The sequence below is a fragment of the Aotus nancymaae genome, unplaced genomic scaffold (assembly GCF_030222135.1).
Source record: "Aotus nancymaae isolate 86718 unplaced genomic scaffold, 86718_ANA_hifiasm-v0.15.2.pri h1tg000089l, whole genome shotgun sequence".
NCBI classification, from domain to species: Eukaryota; Metazoa; Chordata; class Mammalia; order Primates; family Aotidae; genus Aotus; species Aotus nancymaae.
In genome coordinates, this window is record NW_026988504.1 from 21,287,920 (window position 1) to 21,315,490 (window position 27,571).

Genomic DNA, 27,571 nt, shown 5'->3' on the forward strand with positions numbered 1-27,571 from the left:
TTCAGTGTGTGAAAGGCAGGGGTGAGGTCAACACTGAAAGAGATCACTCTCTAGGAATTCAGTGATTAAGGCCTAAAGAATTCAAGAGATGTGATTGGATGATATATTATTGTAAACATACACTATAAAACTCCGATCAGTGAAATTTTATTCACATTTTTCTATACACTCTAGGCAAAACTTGCCATAGATGTCATCGCCAAAGAGGCACAGAACAAACTTTGAGTTATGAACCAGTGTTTGTAGGTAGAGTGAAGAATGGTGCAGCATCATGAGTAATCCAGTGTTAAACAAATGGCATTATCAGTATAATCAGCTGTCCATTTTCTGCTGCCATAATAGAATACCACAAACTGGGTAATATTTAAAGAAAAGAATTTTATTCAGCTCACAGTTCCAGAGGCTGGTAAGTCCAAGAGCATGGCACCGTCATCTGGTGAAGTTCATCCCATGATGGAAAAGTGAAAGGCAGAAGTTAGTACATGGAACAGACACACAATGGCAGCCAAATTTGTCCTTTTATCAGGAGTCCACTCCTATAATAACTACATCAATCCATTCATGAGGGCTCTGTCCTTAGGCCCCATTGCCTCCCAAAGGCCCCACCTTTCAGTACTGCTGAAAGTTTCCAACATATGAATTTTGGGGGGACACATTCAAAGCATAAAATTCTCCCCCTGCCTCCCCAATTTATGTCCTTCTCACATGAGAAATGTATTCATTCCATCCCGATAGTACCAAAAGTCTTAACTCAATCCAGCACCAATTCAAAAGCCCAAAGTCCAAAGTGTTATCTGAACCAGATATAGGTGAGACTCACGGCATGATTCATCCCAAGGCAAATTCCTCCAGCTGTGAGCCTGTGAAATCAAAACAACTTATCTTTTTCCAAAATACAATGGTGGTACAGGCATAGGATGGACATTCTCATTCCAAAAGAGAAAACTAGGCAAGAAAAGAAGGATAAATGGTCCCAAGTAAGTCCAAAACCCAACAGGGAAAACAACATTAAGTCTTAAAGCTAGAGAATAATCTCCTTTGATTTCATGTCTCACTTCCTGGACATGCTGGGAGGACCATCCTGGGCAACATGGTGAAACCCCGTCTCCACTAAAAATACAAAAATTAGCTGGGAGTGGTGGCCTGCACCTGTAGTCCCAGCTACATGGGAGGCTGAGGCAGGAGAATAGCTTGAACTCGGGAGGCAGAGGTTGCAGTGAGCTGAGATCGTGCCACTGCACTCCAGCCTGGTGACAGAGTGAGACTCCATCACAAAAAAAAAAAAAAAAAGAAAGAAAGAAAAGAAAAGCAGTAAGGTGGAGAGTGGAGTTTTCTTCTATTTAGAGGAGGACCTAAATGTGTGTAAAGAATTAAGATACTGAGAGGCAGAAGGGAGATCTTCTGGACTTAATTTCCTTATCTGCCTTATCCACTTCCCAGGGATGCCATGAGACCCAAAGGAAAAGAAGACATAGGCATAAAAATTATCCGAGAAATTTTTAATATTTCTATCCTCCGACAGATTTTTCTAATAGCTTCCAACTACTTACAAAATAAAAATCTATAAATAAAAACCCAATTGCTGACATTTAAGATTTCCTGGCCAGGCACAGTGGCTCACGCCTGTAATCCCAGCACTTTGGGAGGCTGAGGTGGGCGGATCATCTGAGGTCAGGAGTTTGAGACCAGCCTGACAAACATGGTGAAACCCCATCTCTACTAAAAATACAAAAATTAGCCGGGCGTAGTGGTGGTCACCTGTAATCCCAGCTCCTCAGGAGGCTGAGGCAGGAGAATCGCTTGAACCCAGGAGGCGGAGATTGTAGCGAACCAAGATTGCGCCATTGCACTCCAGTCTCGGCAGCTGAGAGAGACTCCATCTCAAAACAAAAAAAGAGATTTCCTATGATCTGGCTCTAACCTTTCTTCAAATACTGTTATTGCCCAAGCATCCTGAATCCAGCCAGAGGAGATTCATGTTCTTTCCTTCTGTTTGCCTTTGCTCAAGCTACTCCCTCAGCCTCAAATGCCCTCCTCATCTCTGCATACAATAAATATTTTCAGAGTGGTTAGTATATGCAAGACACTGTTAAGATTCTGCTGATTCTTGAAGATCCTATTAGTATGCTATTTTGCCCATGATCCGTTCTTGCTCCTCCCCAGGGAAAAGGTACTTTGTATCAATTGTAGTATGTATTCTACTTAATAATGTAGCCTGAAGTTATGATTAGTCCTCCCAACAGACCATGAGAGATATAGGAGATTTGAGGGCTGTGTCTTGCTTTTGTTCCTATCACCCATATCTGTGCATGGTACATAGTAGATGCTCAATGACAGAATAAGTGAAAACATGATTTTAGGAAAAGAATGTACATGGGCGGACAGTCTCTTGGGACACAAAACTGGGTGGGATTCAGGATCCAGGAAAACAAGTATCAACTTGTTGAAGAAAAGAACGTCTCCTCCCTTGGGAGGAATAGCAGATAAGCTTGGGAGGATGGAAATGGGATAGCCTATGTGGAGACGCAGAAGTGTCCAAATCCCAGTCCTGGCTCAAATGCCACTCCTTCATAAGTCTTTCCTAAATCTCCTCCTAGAGACGACCCCCAGCTCAGCTCGATCTCTTTGGAATGTTTGGAATCTCTTGTAGAATGTTTGTCTTGATACATAAAATTTATAGAAAGCCATTGGTTTGGAATGAGCTCCTGCACTAGGCCCAATAGACCAAACCAAAATAGAGTCACTCGTGCTGAAGTTCCAAGCCACAAAGCCGAAATTAAGCTGTTCATCTGACCTTCGGAGATATCAGAGGAGGGGGAAAATAGCCATATCCCCATGATAAAGGAAGTCCCTTCTGTTTTAACTAATACAAGTAAAATAACTTTGAAACCTGTTCTTTGTTTCTGCTTTTTTTTCCAGCCCTTTTCTGTCTATAAAAACAATCTCCTCTAGTCAGCTCGTCAGAATACTCATTCTATTTTACAGAATAAAGTGTTGCCCGGTGCTAGGATTGCAAATAGCTAGTTAAGATCTATAACTACATTTCTTGTAATTTTGTCTTTTGATAGTCTTATTTCCTTTTCCAGACCAGAACCTCTTTGAGGGCAGGAGGAAACCGGTTTTCCCCACTTTACACATGACACATAATAATCACTCATTCAATGTGGGTTTATTGGATGGATAAACAGGAATGGGGGGTAGCGAGGCGGGAGAGTGAGTGGACAAATGCGAGACAGGAAAAGCATGCGCCAAGGAATCCAGTGGAGAGCGAAATCTCCAGAACCCCGATTAAATGGTTTAAAGCGAAGCCAAGCAAGAACCTCCCGTACCTCTGCGACAGGGAAGAGCAGGTCTCCCTGCTCGCCTGCAACTTTGCTCTGAGGACTTCTCGTCAGTATCCCGCGACTGTCCTTCCTAATGCCTGACCGAATACTGAGGCTAGCCGTCTGCGAACGCCTACACCTCCTTGGTCTTCACGTGAAACCGACCCTGTGACTACACTTATCCTTCCATCGCCGGCCTCATTTCTCCTTCCTCTTCTCCGATCTCGCAACCACTCTAGTAAGGCGCACGTGCGGGCAGCCCTGGTCTGCAGGGGAGGGAGGGTCCTGAGACCGGAAGCCGGAAGCCGGAAGTGGGGCTGTGAGGACGTGTTCGAAGAAGTCAGAACCGCATTCGTGGCCTGCGGGGCCGGCGACATGGACCCCCTGTACCAGCAAACGCACAAGTGAGGGCCGCATCGGGGAGCGGGCGGGCGCTAGGCGAGGCGAGGCCAGGTGAGGCCTGCTTCTGGAGCTGGGGCCTCGGACGTCCGCTAGGGCAGAAGAGGCCAAGTTTTTCCGCCAGGGCACTGCTGGGGCTGCCTCCGAAGTACTTAATCCCTGGCGGGACGCCCAGATAGCTGGTCCAGCCTGGGGCTTGGAGACGTGGGGCAGATGGCTGCTGGGGTCTGCAAGCCCGTGACTACTTACTGGATAAACTGGGTGAGGGGAAAGTGGCACCTGCAGGTTATGAAACTTTGTCCGGCACCTACTCGGTGCTCCGGGTTGGTAGAGCTCGAGAGGAGACATGGAGTAGGAGACACGGCCCCTGCCCGTAGGAGTGTACTGCTTAATTGGAGAGTCAAGGCACGTACGGGAAAATATTTGTATTTTCACTTGATTTATACTAAAGACCACATTCTTATGGTACAAAGAAATTGCTGTCCACGTGGCATTCACTATTACTACTTGTTAATCATATCTGGTTACAGGTTATCGCTAAGGAAATCGAATTTTAGTTTAGCTTTTCACAACTTAAATTCCTTGGTAGTGTCTTTTATTCGCATCGTTCTACACTTTTGGAACTTGCTGAGATACGAAGTTGAGTATGGTAATGGGGCCATACTTACTCTATTTTGGGGGGACAGAATTTTATGATTTTTTTTGTTGTAAAATATACACAACATAAGATTTACTATTTTAACAATTTTTAAGTGTACAATTAAATGACATTAAGTACATTCACAACTTACATCACTACGATTCATTTCCAGAACTTTTGCGTCATCCCAAACAAACTGTGCCCATTAATCAGGCACTTCATTTCTTCCTTCCAGATTACCTAGTAACCTCTGTTCTACTTCTCTCTATGAATTTATCTATTCTAGATACTTTATGTAAGTAGAGTTGTACAGAATTTCTCCTTTTGTATCTAACTTATTTCACTTAATGTTTTCTGATTTCATCTATATTGTAGCCTGTTATCAGAATTTCATTCCGTTTTATGACTGAATAATTGTTATATGTATCTACCACATTTTATTATCCATTTATCTGTTGATGGACACTTGGGTTATTTCCACCTTTGGGCTATTGAGAATAATAACTGCTGTGAACTCTCATGTACAAGTTTTAGTTCCCCTTCTCAATTTTTTAGGGGAAAAACCTGTTAAGAATCCTGTTAAGAACTTTCAAACTTATGCTGTAGTTTTGTTGATTAAAACACTTAAAATGACACTCCCAAGGCCTGGAAATGAAAGGCCCTGACCATTAGGAATAAGAGGATGATGATCTTCTTACGCTTTTATTTTCTAAGTTTATGGGTTTCTTTTATTTTGGCGATGAAGTGTTTCATTTGGGTGGGCGAAAATACAGAACCTACTTTGTAATGACAGAACTTTCTTTTACACTGGGGAGCCCTATTCTCACATAAACATTATAGGAAGGGACTTAAACTAGCCTCTGAGTCATTTAGAAAAAGAATGAAGCAAAACTATGTTCATGTTACTGAGAAAGGGCAGATCTTTTACAGTAGCAGGGCACAATGGGCATAGTAGTGCCTTGAAGTTAATCTGTTATGTATGGTCTTATCTAGTTAATTTAGTTAAAAGATGTTGCCAAGAATGCCATGACCCATTTTATAGTCAAGAATAATTTTGTTTAGAGAGTCTTAGACTGTACCTGTTTTCAGTTCAGCTAATCACAGAGAAATCTGCATAGCATAAAAGAGGAATACTAAATGGTGCCCCAAACAAGGTGTGTGGAGTGTAGATAAACTCTGTAGGCCTCCAGCTCCAGCAACGCACCCTTGGACTCTAGCAGTTTGCCAGTTTTTTCTGTTAAGGATCAGTTTTAAGATAGATAGTAAATATTTTAGGCTCTGTGGGCTATACAGTCTCTGTAGTGACTGCTCTGCTGTTATATCGGGAAAACAGCCATAGACAGTATGTAAACTAATTGAGTACCTGTGTTCCAGTACAATTTATGAAAACAAGCAGAGGTATAGCTTTGCCTCATAATTGTTAGGCTCTCTATTACCCTGACACTCATTCATTCAATGAATATTTATTGAGCACCTGCTATGTGCTGTGTACCGTTCTCAATGCTGGCAGCACAGCCCTGCCCTCAAGGAGTTTACTTTCTTTCATGCTGCAGTATCTTCTTTTTTCTCAAGTGCTGCACTAGGCGTGGGAGTTGTGGTTCTAGACCTCATTACTTGTTTTTTCCTCATCCATAGAATGCTATTATAGTGTGGGCTGGTGAAACTGTAAGGCTCCTTTCAGTTCCATGATACAGAACTGGTGACTGAATTACTGTCACAGGAAACACGTGGAGTCTGGAGAGCACCAGCAATGAATTTTCGCAACTGCAGAAATTAACGATTGTGGCTGAGTTGACACAACAGTAGCTGAGCATACTAATTTTACTGGAACTTTGAACCCAGTTTGTGGTTTTCTCTTGCCATGGCCCTGAATACATTGAGTACATTGGAATTAGATTGACATTTTAAAGTTACTTGAAAACTCCTGAACTTACCTGAACAATGAATGAATGAAAATAAAAGATGAAAAACAGAATAAACATTTTACACTTAAATATTTCATTTAGGTGACCTTTATAGAGGAGCTAATAGCTAAGCTTCTATTTTTGAGGTCCAGTGATTGTAAAGGTGCCCACATTTGTCCCCTATGTAGTCCAAGATCAGTCCCCTGTCCTAGACCTTATTGCTAGGGATTCTGACTCAGTATGTCCAGGGCACAAGAAGCACTACATTTAACAGGCCCCCCAGGTGATTTTGATAAGCAGTTGGACTTAAGAACTATTACCTTAAGACCATTTTTTTCTTTATAGATTTTGCCCTTTAATGAGCTAAATGTAAAGGCAAAGTGAGTGAAATGAAAATGACCAGATTGTTGCCACTACTTTAAAGTAACAACAAACACGTGATACTGTATAGGTTACACAGCATTTTCATGCTCACAGTGGTCAGAGGCAGCTTGGATGCTTAGTGGGTGTGTATTATGGGGTTACTGGGGGGTGGGGGTGGGATGGTGAGTAGTTTCATGAATGTTTAAAAAGCACTTCCATTCAAAACTTCTTCCTAGATCTTCTGTAAACCTTTTTTAGAGACAGCTGCAGTGACCCTGGCTTATTTGCTACTATTTCTCTGCTCTGTTATCACCCAAGCCCACCATGGACCCTATGCTGGAGAGGGCTAAGACTTCTTTTTCCTCATGTCCATGCTCCCAAGTCATGTTTGTGTGTCACCTGTTTCTAATTGACTTCCAGCCACCATGTTGTGTTGTCAGAATTGCCAGTTCAGTTTGGAACAGATTTTCCACTTTAGTAGTTCCCACCTTACCATTCATACTTGCTTTGTTGTTTCACATTTATCTTTTCTTAGCATGAAATGTAGCGACTGGAATTGTATTATTGGCCACATCTTCTCTAATTGGTTCAAAGCAAATAGAGATTGGATGGGAAAAGTCAGTGGGTATGGGCCTGTACAAAAGTGCTTTGATGAACATCCCTGCCCTGCATATCTCCTGAGTGTATGCCAGGACCACTCTAGGACATATTCCTCAAAGTGCTGAGCCATAGGATGGATACATGCTTTATTCTCCTAGTTATTGTTAGCATTTTAAGCGTTTTACCAATTTGTAATCCAGCTGGGTATGAGAGTTTTGGTTTCCCTATATCCTTATTAATGCATATGTCTTCAACCTTTAAAATATTTGTCAGTTTGATGGGCTAAAGAAATGTGACCTCATTGCTTTTCATTTGTGTTTTCCTATTTTCCTAGTTGATTGTCATTTTGTATGTCGATTGACCATTTGGGTTTTCTTTTCTGCCATTTGCCCTTTCTTCATTAAGAAAAAAAAAATGCCTTGTTTGACTTTTCCTGTTGGTTTGTAACAATTCTCTGTATATTTTCTGCACATCAATCCTTTGTTAATCTGCTGCAGATATCCTCCAGTCTGTGCCATTCATTTATTTATTTATTTTGTGGCTTTGGTGTACAGAAGTTTTTTTTTTTTTGAGACGGAGTTTCGCTCTTGTTACCCAGGCTGGAGTGCAATGGCGCGATCTCGGCTCACCGCAACCTCCACCTCCTGGGTTCAGGCAATTCTCCTGCCTCAGCCTCCTGAGTAGCTGGGATTACAGGCACGCACCACCATGCCCAGCTAATTTTTGTATTTTTAGTAGAGATGGGGTTTCACCATGTTCAACAGGATGGTCTCGATCTCTTGACCTTGTGATCCACCCGCCTCGGCCTCCCAAAGTGCTGGGATTACAGGCTTGAGCCACCGCGCCCGGCCAGTTTTTTGTTTTAATGTTATCAGTTGTATCCATTTTTTTCCTTTGCGGTCTGTGGGTTTTGTTGGGGTGGGTAGTTTTGGGATTTTTGTCTTATATAGGAAATCCTTCTGTAACCTAGGTCATTTATGCACGTCTGTATTTTCTTCAGAAAGCTTGAAAGCTCTGCTTTTCCCATTTAGATTTTAAGCGAGCTTGAGTTTATTTTTGTGTGTTACCTGAGGTGTCCTTTTACTGTATGGATAACAAATCAGAGCTGTTGGCATTGATTGTAGTCCCTTCTTTCAAAAGCTCCCAAATACATGGGGCTGCGTCTGGCTCTCTTTCATCTTGGGTCAGGTGTGGGGTTTGCCTTTCCTTGTCCGTCTGTACCTGCACTGCCACCATAATTGTCTCCACTGTTACTGCTTTATAAGTCATAATGGTGGGTGGGACAAGTCATTCCTCCTCCTTCAGAGTGGTCTTGGCTATTCTTTGCCTCCCCCACCTTTTTATTATGTCATTGTTTCTGTTGGTAATATTACCAACTTTCAGATTTTTCTGTTAAGTCACCATTGAAAATTTACCTTACAGCCTACATCAGGACTTCATTAGAGTCCTAATTCTCCTTTCCATTCCCGTTACCATCCAGTCCCCTATACCTGTTCCCATGGTTGCCCTGATTCAGATGCCAGCTACCTCAGGCGGCATTCCTACATCAGCCCCCTTGCCTCCACACCCCTGCATCGTCCCAGAATATCCCGCACTTACTTTCCGGAAGCAATGGTCTGGTCTCGGACTCTAGTAGTGATTTCTAGTTGCTTCTCAGGGCTACAGGCCTAGGAGCACTCTGGGGAGCCATTTGACAGCTCGCCCAGCTTCTGGTGCCCAAGGGCATGTCTGGAGGCCACAGGGAAGCCCTGGAAAAGACTGGGCGCAAGCCGAAGCCAAAGTTGGGTGCCTGGCTGGCACTGGTAAATTTGGGGTCGTGGTTTGCAGTACTCACGGTGGAGAATGGTTGCTGACCTTTCCTCCAGGGTTGGGGATGATGTGAGAGCCCAGCAGGCCCCCTTCACGTGGGCTCTAACTTGGGTGAGCACCAGGAAGTGGATGGTGTGCCAAGCATAAGCAGTATCCCAAGGACTGATCATGGAGGACCACTAGGAAGAGTCTTGAGGAGGCTTGGGAAGCCTGCAGAGTGTGTGACCCAGATCCAGGGTATAGTGTTGCATTTCCAAATGAGATGACAGTTTCTTCTTTCGTTCATATTGTCAGAGAAGGATGTTTACCAAACAGGCGGTCCCTGTCTTTCAGGACCTTCCTCTGAATGGTTTCCTGCAGTGAGTTACTTCATCTTCCTCTCCCTCGACCTGATTCTCTTTCAAGCAGCCCACCCTGCTTTTAATCCACGTGACATGTCTTATATGAATTTTTGCATATCATTTTCTTCTATCTTCCTTCACCAAACGATGCCTCCTTTCTTCAACAGTGATGCTCAGAACTCTCTTCGTCCACAAAACTTAACCTGGTTTCTCTTTCTCAGCCCCACCCCTCTATCTGCATGTGACACCACTGTGCGGAGCAACCCCCTTTCTGTTTGTTTATATTATGTGTATTGCTTTTCTTGTAAGTCTTCCCAGGGCTTGCTCGTGTCCGCCCAGCCTGTCATTCCTAATTATGTTGTTTCTGAAGGACAAGGATTATATCTCCCTTGCCCTTTGACTCTTCCTAGTACAGGCCAGTGCTTAGCACATTGGGTCATAGAACAGAGAGTAGGATTGGCTGGGTCCAATTAGAGGTTTATCACTTGCTGTGTGACCTTGAACGAGTTACATAACCTTTCTGGACTTACAGTTTTATTTATAAAATGAGGACGACAGTGGTACTTGCCTCATAGGGTTATTGACTTGGCGAAGTATCTTGGATATGGTAAGCACCCACAATCTGCCTATCAGTGTTACTAGCAGTAGTTAAGATATTAGAAACCATGCCAAAACATGGGGCCTAAAGTGCCACATACAAATTTTACAGTTCGGTGATGCTGTCAATTTAAATCAGTTACATGTTGGCATCAGAAAAATTGTCTTTCCTGACTGAAGCGCTGTTGATTACTCCCATCTCACTCATTTCCTCCCTCTTCCTTTGATAGGCAGGTCCATGAGATCCAGTCTCGCATGGGACGCCTGGAGACGGCAGACAAGCAGTCTGTGCACTGTGAGTAATTAACTGTGGAGGCCAGAGTCCTTTCTCTGATGACAGGGTGCTAATGGGCTGGGTTTCCTGACTGCACTCTGCCTCGGGGGCTTAATGATTCAGCATGGAATGAGTTTTGTTGTTAGGGTGGACAGAAAAACCCTATGGCAAAGTCACTGATTTCCCTGAGTGTGCCCTTTGGAATCCCACAAGTCTTATCCCCCATTACCCCTCCACTCAACCTGACATGGCCCTATGGGAATGGAAGCGCTTGCCTCCATCTGTCTTAATCTAATTACCTAGTCCTTAGAGGAATGTACTCCATAAAAATTCAGAGATGTTTAACTGGAATTGGCCATTTCTTCTGAGCTGAGAACTGTGGCTTTTTAGGAGGATTATTTAGAAACGAACAGCAATATTAATTAGTTTAGTTCCCACAGCATGGTTTCTTTGGAGAAGCATGCTGATTTTTTGTTTTTTTTTTTCTGTGGGGCAGTGGTGTAGGGGGGTTCTATTCTAAGGAAAGGTCCTTTTTCTGAGTCAGTCATATGGACACCACCTGCGGGGGCTGCCTTCCCACCTCACTGCTGGGCTCCCGCCGGGCCCATTCCTCCTGTTCTCTCACGTCTCCTTTCACAGCTTCAAAAGCTGCTCTGCTCTTGGTTCTGTGCCCCACCTTGTTCTAATCTCAACTCTCTTTGTTCACTGTGGGCGCAAAGGCCTAGGAAGGGGCAGTGTCACTGCTGTCACTTCTTTATGGGGCAGGCAGCAGTCTGGATGCTTTCTTTTGTGCACATTTTCGCTTCTTTGTTCATCGGACTTTGTTTGCCTTCTCACCAGTCTCATTGTTACATGATTAGAAATGGGAAGAGGTCATTTTGCCAGTCTTATCGAAAGGGATAAGGAAAATGACTGTATTTATCATATCTCTTTACCTCTATGGACTCTTTCCTGGGCCTTTCCTGTTGATATTTGGTCTATTTTGGGAACGTCAGCATTGCTCAGCCCACCCATTCTTACAGAAAGCCTTAAGGGAACTGTTCTCTGTATGTTTCACATACTAATCTTCCCCTTCCTTTATGCTTTTTTTTTTTAATTAAAAAAAAAAAGCCTCATTACTATAGAGAATTCAATTGGCAGTCTTTTTACTAGTTATTTATAATCCATGTCTGAGAATCCCAAAGAAAAAGAGACCAGTAACAGAAAGTTTAGCTTAAAGTATTTATTTGGACAACCTTTACATGTTTATTTTCTAAAAGTAGGAAATTTATTTCTACAGATTTACCTTCAGCTTTTTTAAAAAAAAATTGGCATTGTATGTCATTAACAGCTATATACATGTACTTTTTTCAAAACAACATTTACAGCATAACTTGAATTTTTTTGTTATTCATTAGTGTATACATTTTTCTCCTTCTGAAATATGTGTTTCTACTTTATTAGATATTGAAAAAACATGTGATTTATCATTCTAATTTAAATTCACTGTCTTTTTTCCAGCAATTACTCTTTTTTCTCTTTTGTGCAGTAGTAGAAAACGAAATCCAAGCAAGCATAGACCAGATATTCAGCCGTCTAGAACGCCTGGAGATTTTGTCCAGCAAGGAGCCCCCTAACAAAAGGCAGAATGCCAAACTGTAAGTGCTGACCTCTGACATGGCTCTTATACTCCAGGCCTGGCAAGACAGGCTTTTCTCGAGGGGGGAGGCGCTAGAATATTCTGAAAACCCACGTACATGTTGAAAAGATAAGACTAAGCAAATAAAAAGCCCCCTCAAAGGCCACAGTTCTATTTGAGGGATACCCCCTCAAAATAAATAGCCTATGAGGTTTGTGACTCAGAGGCCTTGTGACCCCTTACCTCTTTGGTGTCATTTTGAAATTTTGCCTCCAGTTCTGTTTTTCTGAGTAGACTCATGGCCACCTGAAGCCTAATGTTGCCATGGAGTTTTGTTCTGCTCTTTGGTTCCTGCTGGGTTTTTCTTGGGTTGAAATGAAAAATCACTTCAATCAGTCCACCTATAATGAAATACTGATCTAATGTTTGATAGTCCACCATGAAATTAAAATGAAACCACCCTCTCCACCTCCACCCCCAGCGCCTGTTTCCAAAAGTTTTATGAAACTGTGTGGATGCTTTGCCTCAAAGATGCCCTTGGGCTTCTTCCAGGGGAGCGATATAATCCATAGAAGGTCAGGAAGAGGTCAGCGAACCTGCTTCCTGTCCCCTGTTCCCTGTCATGCATCCAGAATCAGAGCAGCAGATACTGAAGTCAAGCTGCCGGAATCTTGCGTGCTACCATCTCACTTTAACCACGAATTGCTTCTTTACTTTCAACATCATTGATCAAAATCAGATCTTGCAGTGGTGGGGGGCGGGGAGAGTATATCGTGGGGTGGTGTAGGGAGAAGTAATGAAACACTGTCTTTTCCTCAGTACAAAGCTTGGCCCCCTCAGACTCTGCTGACCTGAGTTCCTGGAATTTAATCTCTCTCTCCATCAATTCCAGTCGGGTTGACCAGTTAAAGTATGATGTCCAGCACCTGCAGACTGCTCTCAGAAACTTCCAGCATCGGCGCCATGCAAGGGAACAGCAGGAGAGGCAGCGAGAAGAGCTTCTGTCTCGAACCTTCACCACTAACGTAAGCCAGGCATGCGGTGAGGGTCGGCCTGCACTTGACAGAGTTCAGATCTCTGAGCGTCGTCTGTTTTAGAGGGTGTCTGAAGAAGACTGATGAGGAGGAAACCAACTGGAAATGACAGGAACTTTGTGCATTGCCACAGAGACTAGCCCTAGACAGAGGAATCTCTTTTTCTAAGACAAAAACCTGAAGAGGAAGCAGTTAAATTGAAGGGGAATAGGCAGAGGTGAAAATTACCTGGTTGGACTGGTCTGAGACAGAAAGGTGGAAGTTCACATGGTGGAAACATTTTTCTGATCAGATAGAGACAGATGATTAGAACTTAGGCCATTTGTAGAGAAGGCAGCATTTCAAAGCTGCCTGCAGGCGGTTGCCATTGTACCGAGTATGTGTGTGGTTCCAGTGTCAGGTGCATTAAAATGTTTCTGCCTCTAGTCTGAGCAGCAATTTGGAGGAATTTGTTAACAGATGTTTAGGGTTAGATGGACTGCTTGTGTGAGTCTGCCTGAAAGTGTGTTGGTTTGCACGTTTGATTTCTCAGAACCCATTGTCCCTAACCGGATCATTTCCTGCACATGGCTGTGGAACATACTGGCCTTTTCTGTGTCCTATATAATATATTCCACTAGGTGAAGTGTGCTTTGGCTTTCTGTATTTTGTTTTTTACAGAGATTTATTTTCTAAAGAGATGTTAGCTTTCTAAGCCTGTCGTTAAAATTCACATCATTTCCTGCTTTGTATGTTTAACCCTCAATGCTGCATCCTTGCTTTGCAACAAATTGCCCCAGGTGTTTCAGAATGTGCCTACGTAGTGCTGCTTCTCCAGAGTAAGCAGTGAAGTCACAGTGTTTAACAATTCAAAAATTTAATGAACGATAAGACACACTAAAAATGTTGCTTGGATTTTACATTGTTATAATGTAGGATTCAGGCCTTTTTTAGGCCAAGGATAATCGCTTAGGATTATTTTGCTTTTTTGCCAGCCTGGCATGATGCTGTGCATATAGTCGGTTCCTAATAAACATTGACTTGCCAGATGAAACTTCTTCCTGGTCATTCTACCATCTGGAGCTATAATACATTTTTCTGAGAGATAATGGCCCATCAGCCATACCGTTTTAGATAGGAGGGTAAGAAGATTTGTATATAAGCAACATTCCATAAGTGCTTGTCAGATTACTTAAGGGAAGTCTCTAATTGAGCCTTTGAAACACTAGTGTCTTTTGACGCACTGAGTATCAGCTGCATGCGGAACACTAGTGAATTCAGGCGCTAGGAGTAAAATGCATGAGGAAATTCAAAATCTGACTCCTGCCTGTGAGGAGCTCCCCTGTTAGCAGGGGCAGTTGAAAACGCACATGTGCAAAATGATTCTGAATCTGAGCAGCAAAGAAACGGTGGCATAACCTTTTTTTTTTTGACAACTGAAACTGGGGTTTAGGGGTAAAAACAGCACTAGTAGGGCCGGGTGCAATGGCACACACCTGTGATCCCAGCACTTTGGAAGACTAAGGCAGCAGATTGTTCTGGAGTTCACCATCCTGGGTGACATGGTGAGACCTCATCTCTACAAAAAAAAATATAAAAATTAGCTGGGCATGGTGGTGTGCACCTGTAGTCCCAGCTACTCGGGAGGCTTAGGTAGGAGGATCACTTAAGTCTGGGAGGTCAAGGCTGCACTCAAGCCTGGGTGACAGAATGAGACCCTATCTCCAAAAAAAAAAAAAACACCAAAACAAACCCCAGCACTACTTGGCAGGAGAGTTTGTGATTGGCGGAAGAGACAGGACACTCTCACAGCTGGTGAGGACCTGGTTCCTGTCTGTAGTCCACTTTCAGTGCACAGGTAGAGCCACCAGCATGGCTCTTGGTGTTTCTCTCTACAGTATGAGTAACAGGGCAGGTCCTGCGCTCAGTACCCAGACTCCCACGTCCACTGGACTTCTTACCAGCTCTGTGATCTTGGACAAGTCATTCGACCTCTCTGGGCATTTTCTCATCTATAAAATGGGGAGGCCTACGGACAGATTGCTTGAGCACAGGAGTTCAAGACCAGCCCGAGCAACATGGTGAAGCCCTGTCTCTACCAAAAATACAAAAAAAAGACCAAAAAAAAACTGGACATGGTAGCATGCATCTGTGGTCCCAGCTACTCAGAAAGCTGAGGTGAGAGAATTGTTTGAGTCCAGGAAGCTGAGGTTTCGGTGAACTGAGATCGCCCCACTGCAGTCCACCCTGGGCGACAGAGGGAGACCCTGTCTCAAAAAAAAAGAAAATGCAGAAGCACAGCCTCCTTTATCCTTAGTCAACCCTTAGTCTACTTGGAGAGCTTAACTATAGATAAAATAGCTAAAGGACAAAAACAAACATTTAACACTACATTAAGGGGAAGCCACAGAAAGGAAGATTTGGAACAAGCTAGGTTAGCGAGTAGTCAGAGAAAGCCTTTACGAGACACCCAGTGAGATCTTGAAGGAATAGCTCTTCCTAAATGGAGATAATGATACAGAGGCAAGAATGAACACTACTTGTGGAGTGGAACTCATTTGGAGAGTGACAAATCTGAGGAAATTCCTCTTCTGTGTGGACAGAGGCCACCCCAGGCCTTTGCATGACGTTTTTATCCGTTAGTTCCGCTGATTCTTGCACCATCCCCTCTGGCTGTTCTGGCTTGGCCTCGGCCAGCAGACAGAGCAGTCAGACCCCAGGAGCTGACTGACTGACAAGCAAAGTTAATCAAGTGCCTGTGTTTCTTTCCCAGGACTCTGACACCACCATACCAATGGACGAATCCCTGCAGTTTAACTCCTCCCTCCAGAAAATTCACCACGGCGTGGATGACCTCATTTTAGATGGGCACAATATTTTAGATGGACTGAGGAACCAGAGACTGACCTTGAAGGTGGGGTCCCTGCTGGGGGACAGGGAGAAGGCCTGTTGTTATAGCCTCATCCAACAGTTCAGTACCTGTGTTTATGTTTTGATTATGTGTCCTCAAATTGTGATACTTTGAGGACACGACAGAGCCCTTGAGTTTGGGATCCTTTTTGTTGGAGTTGAGTTACTGTGAGACTGAACGTACCCAGTTCCTTTGCCAGTGCTTGAAAGAAACCATAAAGTGGCCTCTCTTAGTATCCAAGTCTTTTCCCATTTACTGAACTTAGCATGAAAGTGACTGCTACTATGAGGGGTCCAATCACAGGCTGAGAAATTGTGTTAGAGAATCTACTCTTGGAAGAATGAAGACGTGGCTCTCCTTTGGTACCTCACTCTAAGGTGGCTTTCCCTTAGGACCCCTACTGTGGACTGCCTTATAACTGAAACCTTTTGTATTTCAGTAACTGAATCCCCACCGTGCGGTGTTAGGGCCGCCTGGTTGTTTGCAGTAGATTAGAGCTTCTAAAGCCTGTGCTGGTGATCCCAGCGACTCTTCCCTCTCTAGCCTCAGGTGTTCCTAGAAGCCCTGACCAGTTGGCACTGCTGAGACTCAGCCCCTGGGAGTGGTTTACAGAAACATTACACAGACTCTGATGTCAGTCATGATGTTTCAGCCTCTGCCCTTTTCCTGTATCAGCCCTAATGGATAATAGGGTGTGGGCTCTGTCTGTTATCAGGGTGTGGTCCCCTGTGAATGAAGCAGTCCCAGCCACTGAGCTGTGAGAAACAGTCACTTGGAAGTGTGAGCTTTATCTTAGTTTTTGTTGGACCACATTGAGCCTGTCAGCTCCACAGGACTTCAGTACATTTCTGAACAGTCCCTGCCATCTCTACGGGGGAGAGGGTCAGGCAAGCTGCAAGTGACACTCGCCTCCTGCTGACAGTTGCAGTGTCTCAGATGGCCTGGAAGGGTGGTCTCCAGCAGCCTGCTGGGCTCTCCCCTTTCATGAGAGCCACCTGTGGTGATCTGAACTGACACGTGTTGATTAGTCTGCCCTTTCTTTAGAAATCTGCTACTCTCCTTTTCATATCTCAGAAAAACACTAGAGGCCTTTTAGGACCAAACTCTGCGTCATACTGATGAAGAGCCAGTGGAGGTTAGAGTGTCCTGTTAAGGCACGTACCAGCTTCCCACTGAAGTCTGGCCGCACTGGGGCATCTGCACACCTCGACATTCACACTGATACCTGAAGGGAAGGCTGGGAGGTGGCTGGAGGTTGAGACGAGGTTTCTAATCACTGTCCTCTGCATACCTGTGGCTGCTTGGTGTTTGTCTCTTGATTCCCTCCACCCGCCTCCCACCCTATCGCTGTCGGGATTTTTCACCTACGCCATTCGAAAGGAACATAGGAGCAGGCATGAAGGGGCTAGGCTGAAGCACTCTGGCTGGGGCCAATTTGTGGCTGAGAATCAATACATGTTTTGAAATTTATGGTCATTTTCAAGTGATTTAGAAGGTTGATCCTTAGCTTCATACAGTGATGAAATAATCTGCATATTCAGAGCTAAGCAGGACTTTAGCAAGAGTCTAATGTGTATTATCACTATCTCGGAAAAAAACATTTCTCTGATCTCTAATGGCAATGAAGTTTGACTTGTAATTTCTCTAACTGAGGCTTGTTAATTGCTGTCTGGGCAGAAGGTAGAGTTTGGATTCCTGTCCGTGATGCCTTACATTGATCTCACTTCCCTAGCTTCTCTCGGTTGCTCATTAATGTGTATTTATTTAAAAAAAAAATAAAGAAAGTAAAAGGATATGAGGCATGAGGTTTGATGCCATTCATACAAGTTGCAGTGGGTGATAATGTGCTGAGTGACTTGGGGTCTGCCCGGCATTCACTGACACTTGTTACTTAATAAGTTGAACATGCTTTAAGCTGAAAATCAGAAAACAGTAGGGAAGGGCAGGCTGGATGGTTTGGGCTACTGGTTTAGGAATACAATGCCCTTTTGTTCTGGTGGTGGGTGATGCTGTTTATAGAAGGGGTTTTAGGGCCAGGCACTGTGGCTCATGCCGGTAATCCCAGCACTTTGGGAGGCCAAGGCGGGTGGATCACCTGAGGTCGGGAGTTCAAGACCAGCCTGACCAACATGGAGAAACTCCATCTCTACTAAAAATACAAAATTAGCCAGATGTGGTGGTGCATGCCTGTAATTCCAGATACTTGGGAGGCTGAGGCAGGAGAATCACTTGAGCCCAGGAGACTGAGGTTGCGGTGAGCCAAGATTGCACCATTGCACTCCAGCCTAGGCAACAAGAGCAAAACTCCCATCTCAAGAAAAAAAAAAAAAAAGGAAGAGGTTTTAGGTCATTATGTTGGTGTCTTTCTGTCTTTTCCCACTTCAGACCCTCTTGTAAATAGGGACCCAACCCACCCACTGTACTCAGAAGAAACCCCAAAGAGTCTATTCTCTAAAGTAAATAGGTTGGTATCAAGGATTATTGGAACTCGAGAGCCGAGAACAAGTTTTTTTATGTTGCCTCTCTTTTTAGTATAAAATATTCTAATCTTAAGTATTTTTGTTGAGATATAATTTACAGACAGTAAGGTGTACAGATGATATTTTTACAGTTCAGTGAATTTTGGCAAATGCATCCACCTTTGTAACTCACATCCCATCAAGGTCCAGACCATTTCATCACCCCTGAAAGATCCCTCAGACCCCTTCCCAGTCAGTTGACCCCTCTGCCCCAGGCAGCCACTGTTGTGATTTATTTCACCATGGATGAGTTTTGCTTGTTACTCAACTTCATATAAAGGTATTCATACTACTCTCTTCCGTGTGGCTTCTTTCTCCCAGTTATGTTTCAAGGTTCGTTCCCATTGTTACGTATTTTGTTCCATGTTGGCAGTCAGGTACTTTTCATTGTGAAGCAGTATTCCATTGGTGCAGGTATACCATAATTCGTTCATTTATCTTCTGACTAATGACACCATTGTTTTCAGTATGTATTTATATATGTATTTTTTTGAGACAGGGCCTTGCTCTGTCGCCTAGGCTGGAGTGCAATGGTGTGATCTCAGCTCACTGCAGCCTTGAACTCCTGGGCTCAAGTGATTCTCTCATCTTAGCCTCCCAAGTAGCTAGAACCACAGGTACACACCACCACACCTGGCTAACTTTTTTTTTTTTTTTTTTGTAGAGACAGGGTTTTCCACTACATTGCCCAGGCTGATCTCAAACTCCCAGCCTCAAGTAGTCCTCCCACCCCTGCCTCCCAGAGTGCTGGGATTATAGGGATGACCACTGCACCTGGCCTGTTGGCAGTTTTTAGATACTCTCCTGTTTTCTAGAAGGTTTAATTGTGGTTTTCACTTTTATGTTTAATTCTTGACCCATCTCAAATTAATTTTTATATATAATATGAATTGAGGTTCAGCTTTTACACATATAACTATAAGAGAGAGATATATAGGGCCAGCACACTGTCTCACGCCTGTAATCCCAACACTTTGGGAGGCTGAGGCAGGCGGATCACAAGGTCAAGAGTTCGAGAACAGCCTGACCAACGTGGTGAAACCCCATCTCTACTAAAAATACAAAAATTAGCCGGGCATGGTGGCACATGCCTGTTACGCCAGCTACTTGGGAGGCTGAGGCAGGAGAATCTCTTGAACCCAGGAGGCAGAGGTTGCAATGAGTCAAGATTGCGCCACTGCGCTCCAGCCTGGGCAACAGAGCAAGACTCCGTCTCGGGGGGGAAAAAAAAAGAGTGATACATATATATATAAAAAATACATATCTGTGATATATAGCCAGTTGTTCCAGCATCATTTGTGGAAAAGACTTTTCTTTCTACTTTGCACTGCTCTGGTACCTTGAGCAAAAATCAGTTGACCACATGAAAGTGGCTCTATTTCTGGCTGACATTGCTTTCTATGTGTACTGGGCATGACCAAGAGAATGTCTGTTGGCAAAGCTCCATCTCCTGATGACATTCACCCACCCTTGGCAGAGCAACTTGATGTTTGTTTGTTTGTTTGTTCTTTCTGCCTCAGGGCACTCAGAAGAAGATCCTCGACATTGCCAACATGCTGGGCTTGTCCAATACGGTGATGCGGCTCATCGAGAAGCGGGCTTTCCAGGACAAGTACTTCATGATCGGCGGGATGCTGGTGACCCTTACAGTCATGTTCCTCGTGGTGCACTACCTGACATGAGCCAGCCACACTCAGCGGCTAAACAGCATTCCCACAGCGTGCGAGTGTGTGTGAGTGTGTGCGTGTGAAAACGGGGGTGGGGGGCCCAGAGGCCGCCTTTTGAGACGTGTGCCTGTCTTAACTGTGAAGACACTCAGGAGTGATTGTGATCTAGTTGCCAACCTGCTCTGTTTTCTGTGACGTCTTGGAGGGGGAGCTAGTGCCACCAGGATGTGTGATGCTTAGGGAATGGGAGAAGTCCCAGTTCCATCTCACTCTCACTCTTACTGGGGGAGGGAAAGAATGGCTTGGGTGACTTTGTTCACACAGCTGATGCGTGCCCTGGGAAGGTGTCCACAGTGAGGCCTGCGTGCAGAACCATCCACACAGTTCAAACCTTGTCACCATCCGGCCTTTCCAGCTCCTGGTAGGCTGGAGCAAAAGTGAAAAGGAGAGGAAAGAGGCCTCGTTTTCTCACACCCATTATATTAAATAATAGCTGGCCACCTCCCCTGCACCCCAGTGACGTGTAGATGACTAACTGCCGTACTTGTCACCGTTCCCTGGAAGCAGCTACCTAGGGGAAACAAGATGGCAGTGCTGTCGCCGATAACAAGTAAGATTTTCCACACTGAGTTGGGTGTTTCTCCTGTCTAAAGTGATGCCAGTGTTACTCCCTGGGAGTGTTCAGTCTTGACCCTAGTCACTGATTTTTTCTAGTTGTTATTAGAGTTGTTGGCTTTTAAGGTTCAGAGACTGCGGCTTAGCACCTGTGATCAGGCCTTGGGGGCCTTTGCCCCTCAGAAAGGAGCTGTGAGCAAAGATTTGTGATTTGCTAATTACAGTCTTAGCCCTAGTTTCAGCATCTCTTATTCTTTGGTTTTCTTCTCTTCCCTGAAATAGATTAGCACTTGCCAGCCAGACCCCCATTTTGCGCAGCCAGTGTGGGCAGATGCCACCTTGGAGACATCTCTAGTGCATATGTCCTGGTAACACTCTGTTTTCAGGGACTACCACCTTTTCCATTCTCTGACCAACCCTGGATTCAGGCTGTACTAATACCGGTGTGTTGTGGAATTTATTATAAAGCCAGTGTATCTTGAAGTCCATCTAACGTGATTAATCACTGAAAGTCCCAGAAAGACCTGGTGAGTGTATTTTCTCATTTACCACAGGCCTTGCCAGCCCTGCCAGCCCTGCCAGCCCTGGGCACAGTAGCTTCATGGCCAGACATGACACTCAGAATCCTTTAGAACTGGAAACCTGCTGAGTATTAACCCCCCTTTGGTTGTGCTGCTCCACCTGCTCTCTGTTAGTTCCTTGTCACTTCAACTGTCTTCTGAAGTCTTATTTCCCTTCTTGTCTATGTTCCTCTTCACCTCCCTTGTTCCCCTCCCACCCGCTCTGTAGCCATGTTGGTCTTTTCAGGCGAGTCTGTGGCATAGCCCCTCTGGTGAGTTTTCTCAGTTGTCCAGATTGTTAACTGAGTTTCCTGGGTGCTGATTTCACACTTTTGGTCAGATAAGATCTCTGTTGTTCCTATCCCTCCAGGCCAAATGGGGCCTAGGTTTCCAAGGAAGGAGGGATCTGTGACTCCTAAAAAGGGCTGGGGCCCTGCCAGTGTGAAAGCAGTGGTGGGGGTGTGGACCCAGTGGTGGCAGCATCTTTAGACCCAGATCTAGCTTTGGGGAGGCACGATGACGTTTCCATTACACCCAGCACCGCTGCGGTGCCAGGGACCTAGCACGGGGCTCTTGGTAGTCCATAAAATGGATTCTGAGACTGCGACAGGCACCCAAGGATCCTGCCAGACAGCACTTTTGGGAAGAGGGTCTGCAAGGAGCAGCTGAGCCATTTGGACTTGAACTCTGGGAGGCAGAAGTCCCCACACCCATCATGCATGGACTGATAGGACGTTCTCGTGGTGTGCACCAGTGGGTTTCCACACTTGACAGCGGTTGGCCTTGATGAACCTTCATGCTGCACCTTCTGAGCCAGTTGTCTTTACTTTGGAATAAAAATTGCAGAGGTGGTTTGTGGGTCTTTACCGCCGGGGGCTGAACAGCAGCCAGTGTGTCTGGAGACCTAGGAGCACTGATCATGCGTGTTGTCACATCACCACTTTTCCTCACACATCTGCTTTCAGTGCCTGGTGAAAGATAGACCTCTGTCTGACACTGACTACACCGCCTCAGAATGTAGGAAACAGTCCAGGCCAGGGAAAGAGCACCCTCTAGTGGAGTCAGGGGTGACTTCTTAGGTCGAGCTGATGCGAAAAACTCCAGTAGGCAGCCTCTGTGACCTTGTTTGGTGTGCCTATTGTGATTTAAGACAGGTGGGTTACCAAGAGGAGCTTGGGATCTCTTTATTACATGGATGTTTACTTCAGGAGTGACCACTGTAAGAAAAGCCAAACTCCGAGACTGAGTAAGTAGGGGGTGGTCTTGATTTTTTTAAGAAGACTTCACTGCGGTGTTCTGTCTACCCTTTGCCCTGGTGATTTGAATGGGTTTGATTTGCGAATTTGGATTTACACCCATTGTTTCTGAAGCACATTAGCTGAATAAAGTTGAGGTTTATTTTATTTAGAAAATCATACTTTGTGAAGGAATTTGATACTCATTTTCATAACTAATGGCCCCCTTTTTTATGTTTCTAGGCCAGAGATTCTCAGACACTGCTCCATGGCCAGGAGCTGGGTGCTGCTTCAGAAGCAGTGGTTTTGAAAACTTTAAAATTACATATTCCTGGGGCTTGCTCCAGACCTGAATTAGAGCCTTTTTAAAGTCTCTAAGGTGATTTTTTTTTTTTTTTTTTTTTTAAACAGAGTCTTGCTCTGTCACCCAGGCTAGAGTGCAGTGGCACATTCTTGGCTTACCGTAACCTCTGCCTCCTGGGTTCAGGTGATCCTCGTGCCTCAGTCTCCTGAGTAGCCGGGACTACAAGTGTGTGCCACCATGCCTGGCCATATATATATGTATATGTGTGTGTGTATATTTAGTACAGACGGGGTTTTGCTGTCTTGGCCAGATTGGTCTTGAACTCTTGGCCTTAAGTGGTCCGCCCTGCGGCCTCCCAAAGTGCTGGGGTTACAGGCGTGAGCCACCATACCTGACCTCTAAGGTGATTCTGAGGTGTGTATTTTGGAACCACTGTCTCCTAGACAGAAAGCTTCTGTCCTAAAGATTTGAAAGAATATGCTGAACTGGCTCAGCATACACTGTGTAAAGAGCAAAGCCTGTCAAGTCCAAAATAAAGTCTTCCTGTTTATATCCTACCTTAATCCAGAGAAGATTTGAGGAGACTTTGAGGAAGTAACTGAAACAGTGAGATACAAAGTGAGGCACAAGAACAAATCAGGTTGGAGTAGAATGTCATACCAGGAAAAGGAACTCAACTTGTAACGCCCTAAGAAATGTTCTGGGGGAGCCGTAATTTGGCTTTGAGCTGCAGTAGCCAAAGCAGAGAAGGAAGCGTCATCTGTTACTGTCTCCTCGGGAGTTGGGGTGACATTTGCTCAAGGGAAGGCCCAGGCCCTTCATAAGCAGCTTACCCGTAGGCCTTAGCGGAAGTGAGACAGGCATTTTCCTGGCTCCATCCCTGCCAATCTCAAACCCTCTGACTTACGTTCTCCATCATTTATCCTTATTGTGAAGACGAGGAGAGAGGGCTAAACTGTGGTGACTGAAGGCCTCACGGGGAGTTCAGGAGGATCTGGGTCCTCGTGTGTCCAGCCTCACTGTCTAGCTTGGAACTGCAGGCCCACTTGCCTCCCACACTTCCGGTGGGATGCTGTGCTGGAGTCTGGGGAGATTGAGAGGTGTGCAGGAGGCCGAGATGGTGCAGCCTGCTGGCATTGGGTATAGAGCTATAAGGTATTTGGTGCAGACCTTTCAGATGGTACCGCACAAGTTCTCTGTTCAGAAATAATTTCCTACTGGATGTGGGGGAATCTGAGTAGTGAAAGCTGTTCTCAGGCCTTGCCACTAGGGGGCAGCATAGCCCTGTCTGCGGCTGATGGGCCCTGAACCCTCTACTGTAGGCCTGCTGTACTTAGAAACCAGGAAAGCAAAGTGTCATTCCTTCCCCGTTTTCTGTGTCCTTTTCATTTCATATGGAAGGCATATGGGAGAGGAGTGGGCAGGGGTGCTGAGCCCCCAGGTGCCATTGGTGAGTGCCCCCCTCCACGGAGCCTCTGAGCAATCCCTCCCTGCCTTGTCCCCCTGTTCCTCGAGCACAGGCTTCCCAACCTTGGCTCAGCATTGGAATTCCCTTGGGAGCTTTAAAGCCCATTGTGGGTCTTCCTTTCACCCGCTTATTGGCCTGGAGTGCAGCCTGGGCATTGGGAGTTGCCCAAGGCGATTGTAATGCTCAGCGGGTAGGGACCGAGGGCTCTAATACAAGAACATCAACTCAAGGCCAGGCCTTCCCCCATGCATTTCCCTCTGGCCACATAGGGGGAACCACTTTCAGAAAACAACTGGGGATAGGGGTAGAAGCCTAATTCTCCCATCTGGATCAGGAAGGAGCCGGATCCCTTGTGGCCAGTGGGTGCCCCTCAGTAACTGACCCCTCTCTGCCGAGTGAAGCACCTGGACGTGCCAGGCCAGGCCTTCGCTGCCCCTGCAGTGCAGCCCCAGCCCTCCCCTCCACATCCCGCCCAGTGCTCCGTCCTCCCTGGACTGCTTGGTCTTCTCAGAATGTGCCACACTCTTAGTACAGCTGCACCTTTGCACAAGATGCTTCCGCTGAGATGTGCCACAGACACCCCCACAATCCCATGTCACCTCCAAGAAGCCTGCCCCCAACATAGCTCTCATACTGCACGCTTCCTGGGGAATGGGAGCTGCTCCTCACTGCAGGGGCTTTTATGCATCATGGGCACACCGTAGGTGCAGGTGCCATCGAGCAAATGGCTGCAGGAGAGCCCTTGAGCCCATGTGGGTAGCAGGCTTAGCACTAGGTGCAGTGGGCCAGCAAAGCTGTTGCAGCAGGCCAGGAGGAAGCCAGAAGGTTCAAGGCCACGGATGCCACGAGCCATGTGTTCATAGGCCCTCAACAACAGCAATGACCACAGTAAAGCAGGAGAGGCATGGGGCCCTGTGAGGGAAACCATGTCATTCAGGACTGGGCAGAGAGAAGCACAGTGACCAATGTGTCTGGGTTTTAAAGCCAGAAGTCCTGAATCCTGGTGATCCCCTCTGTCTGATGGTCACCCTAGATAAGCCAAAGGCTAGGACAGGCGTGACTAATGCAGGGCACCCAGGAAGAGGAGGCTCTCGGAGGTGGACTCCTGACTTAGCCATTCCATTAGTGTGGTCCCACCAGCCCCTCCTTCCAGGTATCTGTGACATGGTAGCTCCTGGAGAGCTGGCAGAGGCTGAGCCCGGCCCAGGAGGGAAGTCTTCCAGCCTCCTCAGAAGACAGCGGCTGACAGTACAAGAGGGGACATTCATCTTTATTCCATCTTCTAGAGCCCTGGCATGTGCCCAGTGCCAATGGTAGCTGTTTCAGGGCAGAGGAAAGGAGTTGGAGACAGGCAGCCCTCCACAGCTGGCACTGGTTACAGCGGCCAGAGGCTGCGGTAAAGAGCCCTGCCTGAGCCCAAACGCAGAGCCTGGCTTCCAGTCCCAGCCCTGTGGCAGCAACCATGGGCCACGCACCTCTCAGCCTCAGCTTTCTACTCTTAGAATGGGAGTAACACCTGTCCACGTCCCTTCCTGTGGTGGACATGAGACCCAAACCATCTAGTGCTTTTGGCAGATTCCAGAGGTATGAAGCAGCGACCCTCAGCCGGGCTGCTTCCTAGAGTCTCCCAGAGAATTTAGAAGCCCTGATTCTGGGCCTCACCCCTGGAGAGGCTGAGCTACCAAGTCTCAGTAGGACCTGGGCTTCAGAATTTTTTCTTTTAATTTTTAGCTTACTTTATTTTTTTCGAGATGGAGTCTTGCTCTTTACCCAGGCTGGAGTGCAATGGCGTGATCTCAGCTCACTGCAACCTCCACCTCCCAGGTTCAAGCAGTTCTCCTGCTCAGCCTCCCAAGTAGCTGGGATTACAGGCACCCGCCACCATGCCCAGCTAATTTTTGTATTTTTAGTAGAGACGGGGTTTCACCATATTGGTCAGGCTGGTCTCAAACTCCTGACTTCAGGTGATCCACCTGCCTCGGCCTCCCAAAGTGCTGGGATTACAGGCATGAGCCACTGTGGCCGGCCTTAATTTTTAACTAAGAGTCTCCTGTGAGGTCGAGGTTGAGAACCATGGCTCTCAGTGTGTCCTAGGTGCAACAGGCTGTTATCCCTGTTCAGCTGGAAAGACAGGGTCTACTCGTGACACAACCGGAGTTGAGGGTGACAGCTTAGTGTGGCTGTTGGGGTCGGGGCATTAACCAGGAAGAGCTTTCTGCGAGAGAGCGAGGTGATAGGTGTGTGAGGAGAGGAGAAGTTGTGGGAGCAGTTGAGGGGCAGGGGAGGCCTGAGGGAGGGAGAAAGCTCTAACCAGCCCTGGCTGCTATGGGCGCTGAGGCCTGATGAGCTGTCCGCTGCACAGCACCCTCTGTGCACCGTCCTCTGTGCTCCAGCTGGAAAACTTGCTGCTCAGAGGCCTGAGTTCATGCTGCTGAGATGCCACTGAGAGCTGGAGGAGAAGCTGTCAGGCTGGTGTGGGTGTGGACAAGCCCTACTGTCCTAGGAAGACCTGCACATGATCTTTTGAGGTGCAGCGTAGTGTGAAGGGGGATGGCGGGATGGTGTTTGAGATGGGGGTGGCAGCCATGGCTTAGAAACTTGACTTGGCCGTTCATTAGCAGCCTAACCTTGGGCTTAATCACCCAAGCCTCAGTTTCCTGTTTATTCAGCTCGAAACAGAGTTGAATCTTTGCTGGTGGTAACTCATCAAAGAGGAACAGGCGTGGGCTGTGCAGAAGGGAGCAGTTCTCCTCCCTTGTTTCCAGCCCGGGCAATGGGATTCACTTTCTTTCAGCCAAGACCACTTGGCTCTCCTCACCTCCCGGCAACTTCTGGCCTCCTCTAAGAGTTTCTTGTGCCCCAGGCCTGTGCAGGGACCGAGGCAAGGGCTCAGGGATTAGGGACCTCCGTAGGAGGGGAGAATAATTGCCACTGCCCCCAGGACCTCACCAGGTTGTCGTGAATGTCAAAAGGTAAAACCCTGGAGATAAACCCCTGATCACCCCTGGGTGCTGTCCAAATTACTGTCACTATATGTATGGAGTGGGTATAAATTCAGTGTCCATGGTGATTTCTTCCTGGAAACCATTTCTTTGGTTTGGAGGCAGGTGGATGATCTGAGGCCAGGAGTTCAAGACCTGCCTGGACAACATGGTGAAACTCCATCTCTACAAATATACAAAAACTAGCCAGCCATGGTGGCACACGCTTGTAGTCCCAGAATCTTACTCCTTACTCAGGAGGCTGAGGCAGGAGAATCGCTTGAACCCAGGAGGTGGAGGTTGCAGTGAGCCGAGATCGCACCATTGCACTCCCGCCTGGGTGACAGAGTGAGACTCCATCTCAAAACAAAACAAAACAAAAAAGAGACAAGAGAATTGCTTGAACCCAGGAGGCAGAAGTTGCAGTGAG

The 27,571-nt window shown here is 46.1% G+C and overlaps 1 protein-coding gene across 6 annotated transcripts in view; it reads left to right on the forward strand.

Annotated features, from left to right (window-relative positions):
• Nucleotides 1-3,636: 3,636 nt before the first annotated feature.
• GOSR2 (golgi SNAP receptor complex member 2) overlaps nucleotides 3,637-27,571 on the forward strand; it is a 39,045-nt gene continuing 15,110 nt past the window's right edge. Inside the window, exons 1-7 of one of the 6 annotated variants that reach the window (XM_021673719.2) lie at nucleotides 3,637-3,727; nucleotides 10,207-10,271; nucleotides 11,779-11,887; nucleotides 12,761-12,893; nucleotides 15,655-15,795; nucleotides 19,832-19,937; nucleotides 21,764-22,570. In XM_021673719.2, coding sequence (XP_021529394.1) covers nucleotides 3,699-3,727; nucleotides 10,207-10,271; nucleotides 11,779-11,887; nucleotides 12,761-12,893; nucleotides 15,655-15,795; nucleotides 19,832-19,937; nucleotides 21,764-21,822 — 642 coding nt within the window. In that variant the 5' untranslated portion in view covers nucleotides 3,637-3,698 and the 3' untranslated portion in view covers nucleotides 21,823-22,570. Of the gene's footprint in view, nucleotides 3,777-3,988; nucleotides 4,132-10,206; nucleotides 10,272-11,778; nucleotides 11,888-12,760; nucleotides 12,894-15,654; nucleotides 15,796-19,831; nucleotides 21,077-21,763; nucleotides 22,571-27,571 lie in introns of those variants that run through there. The other 5 variants (XM_021673715.2, XM_012444113.2, XM_021673716.2 and 2 more) reach the window with 5 other exon arrangements.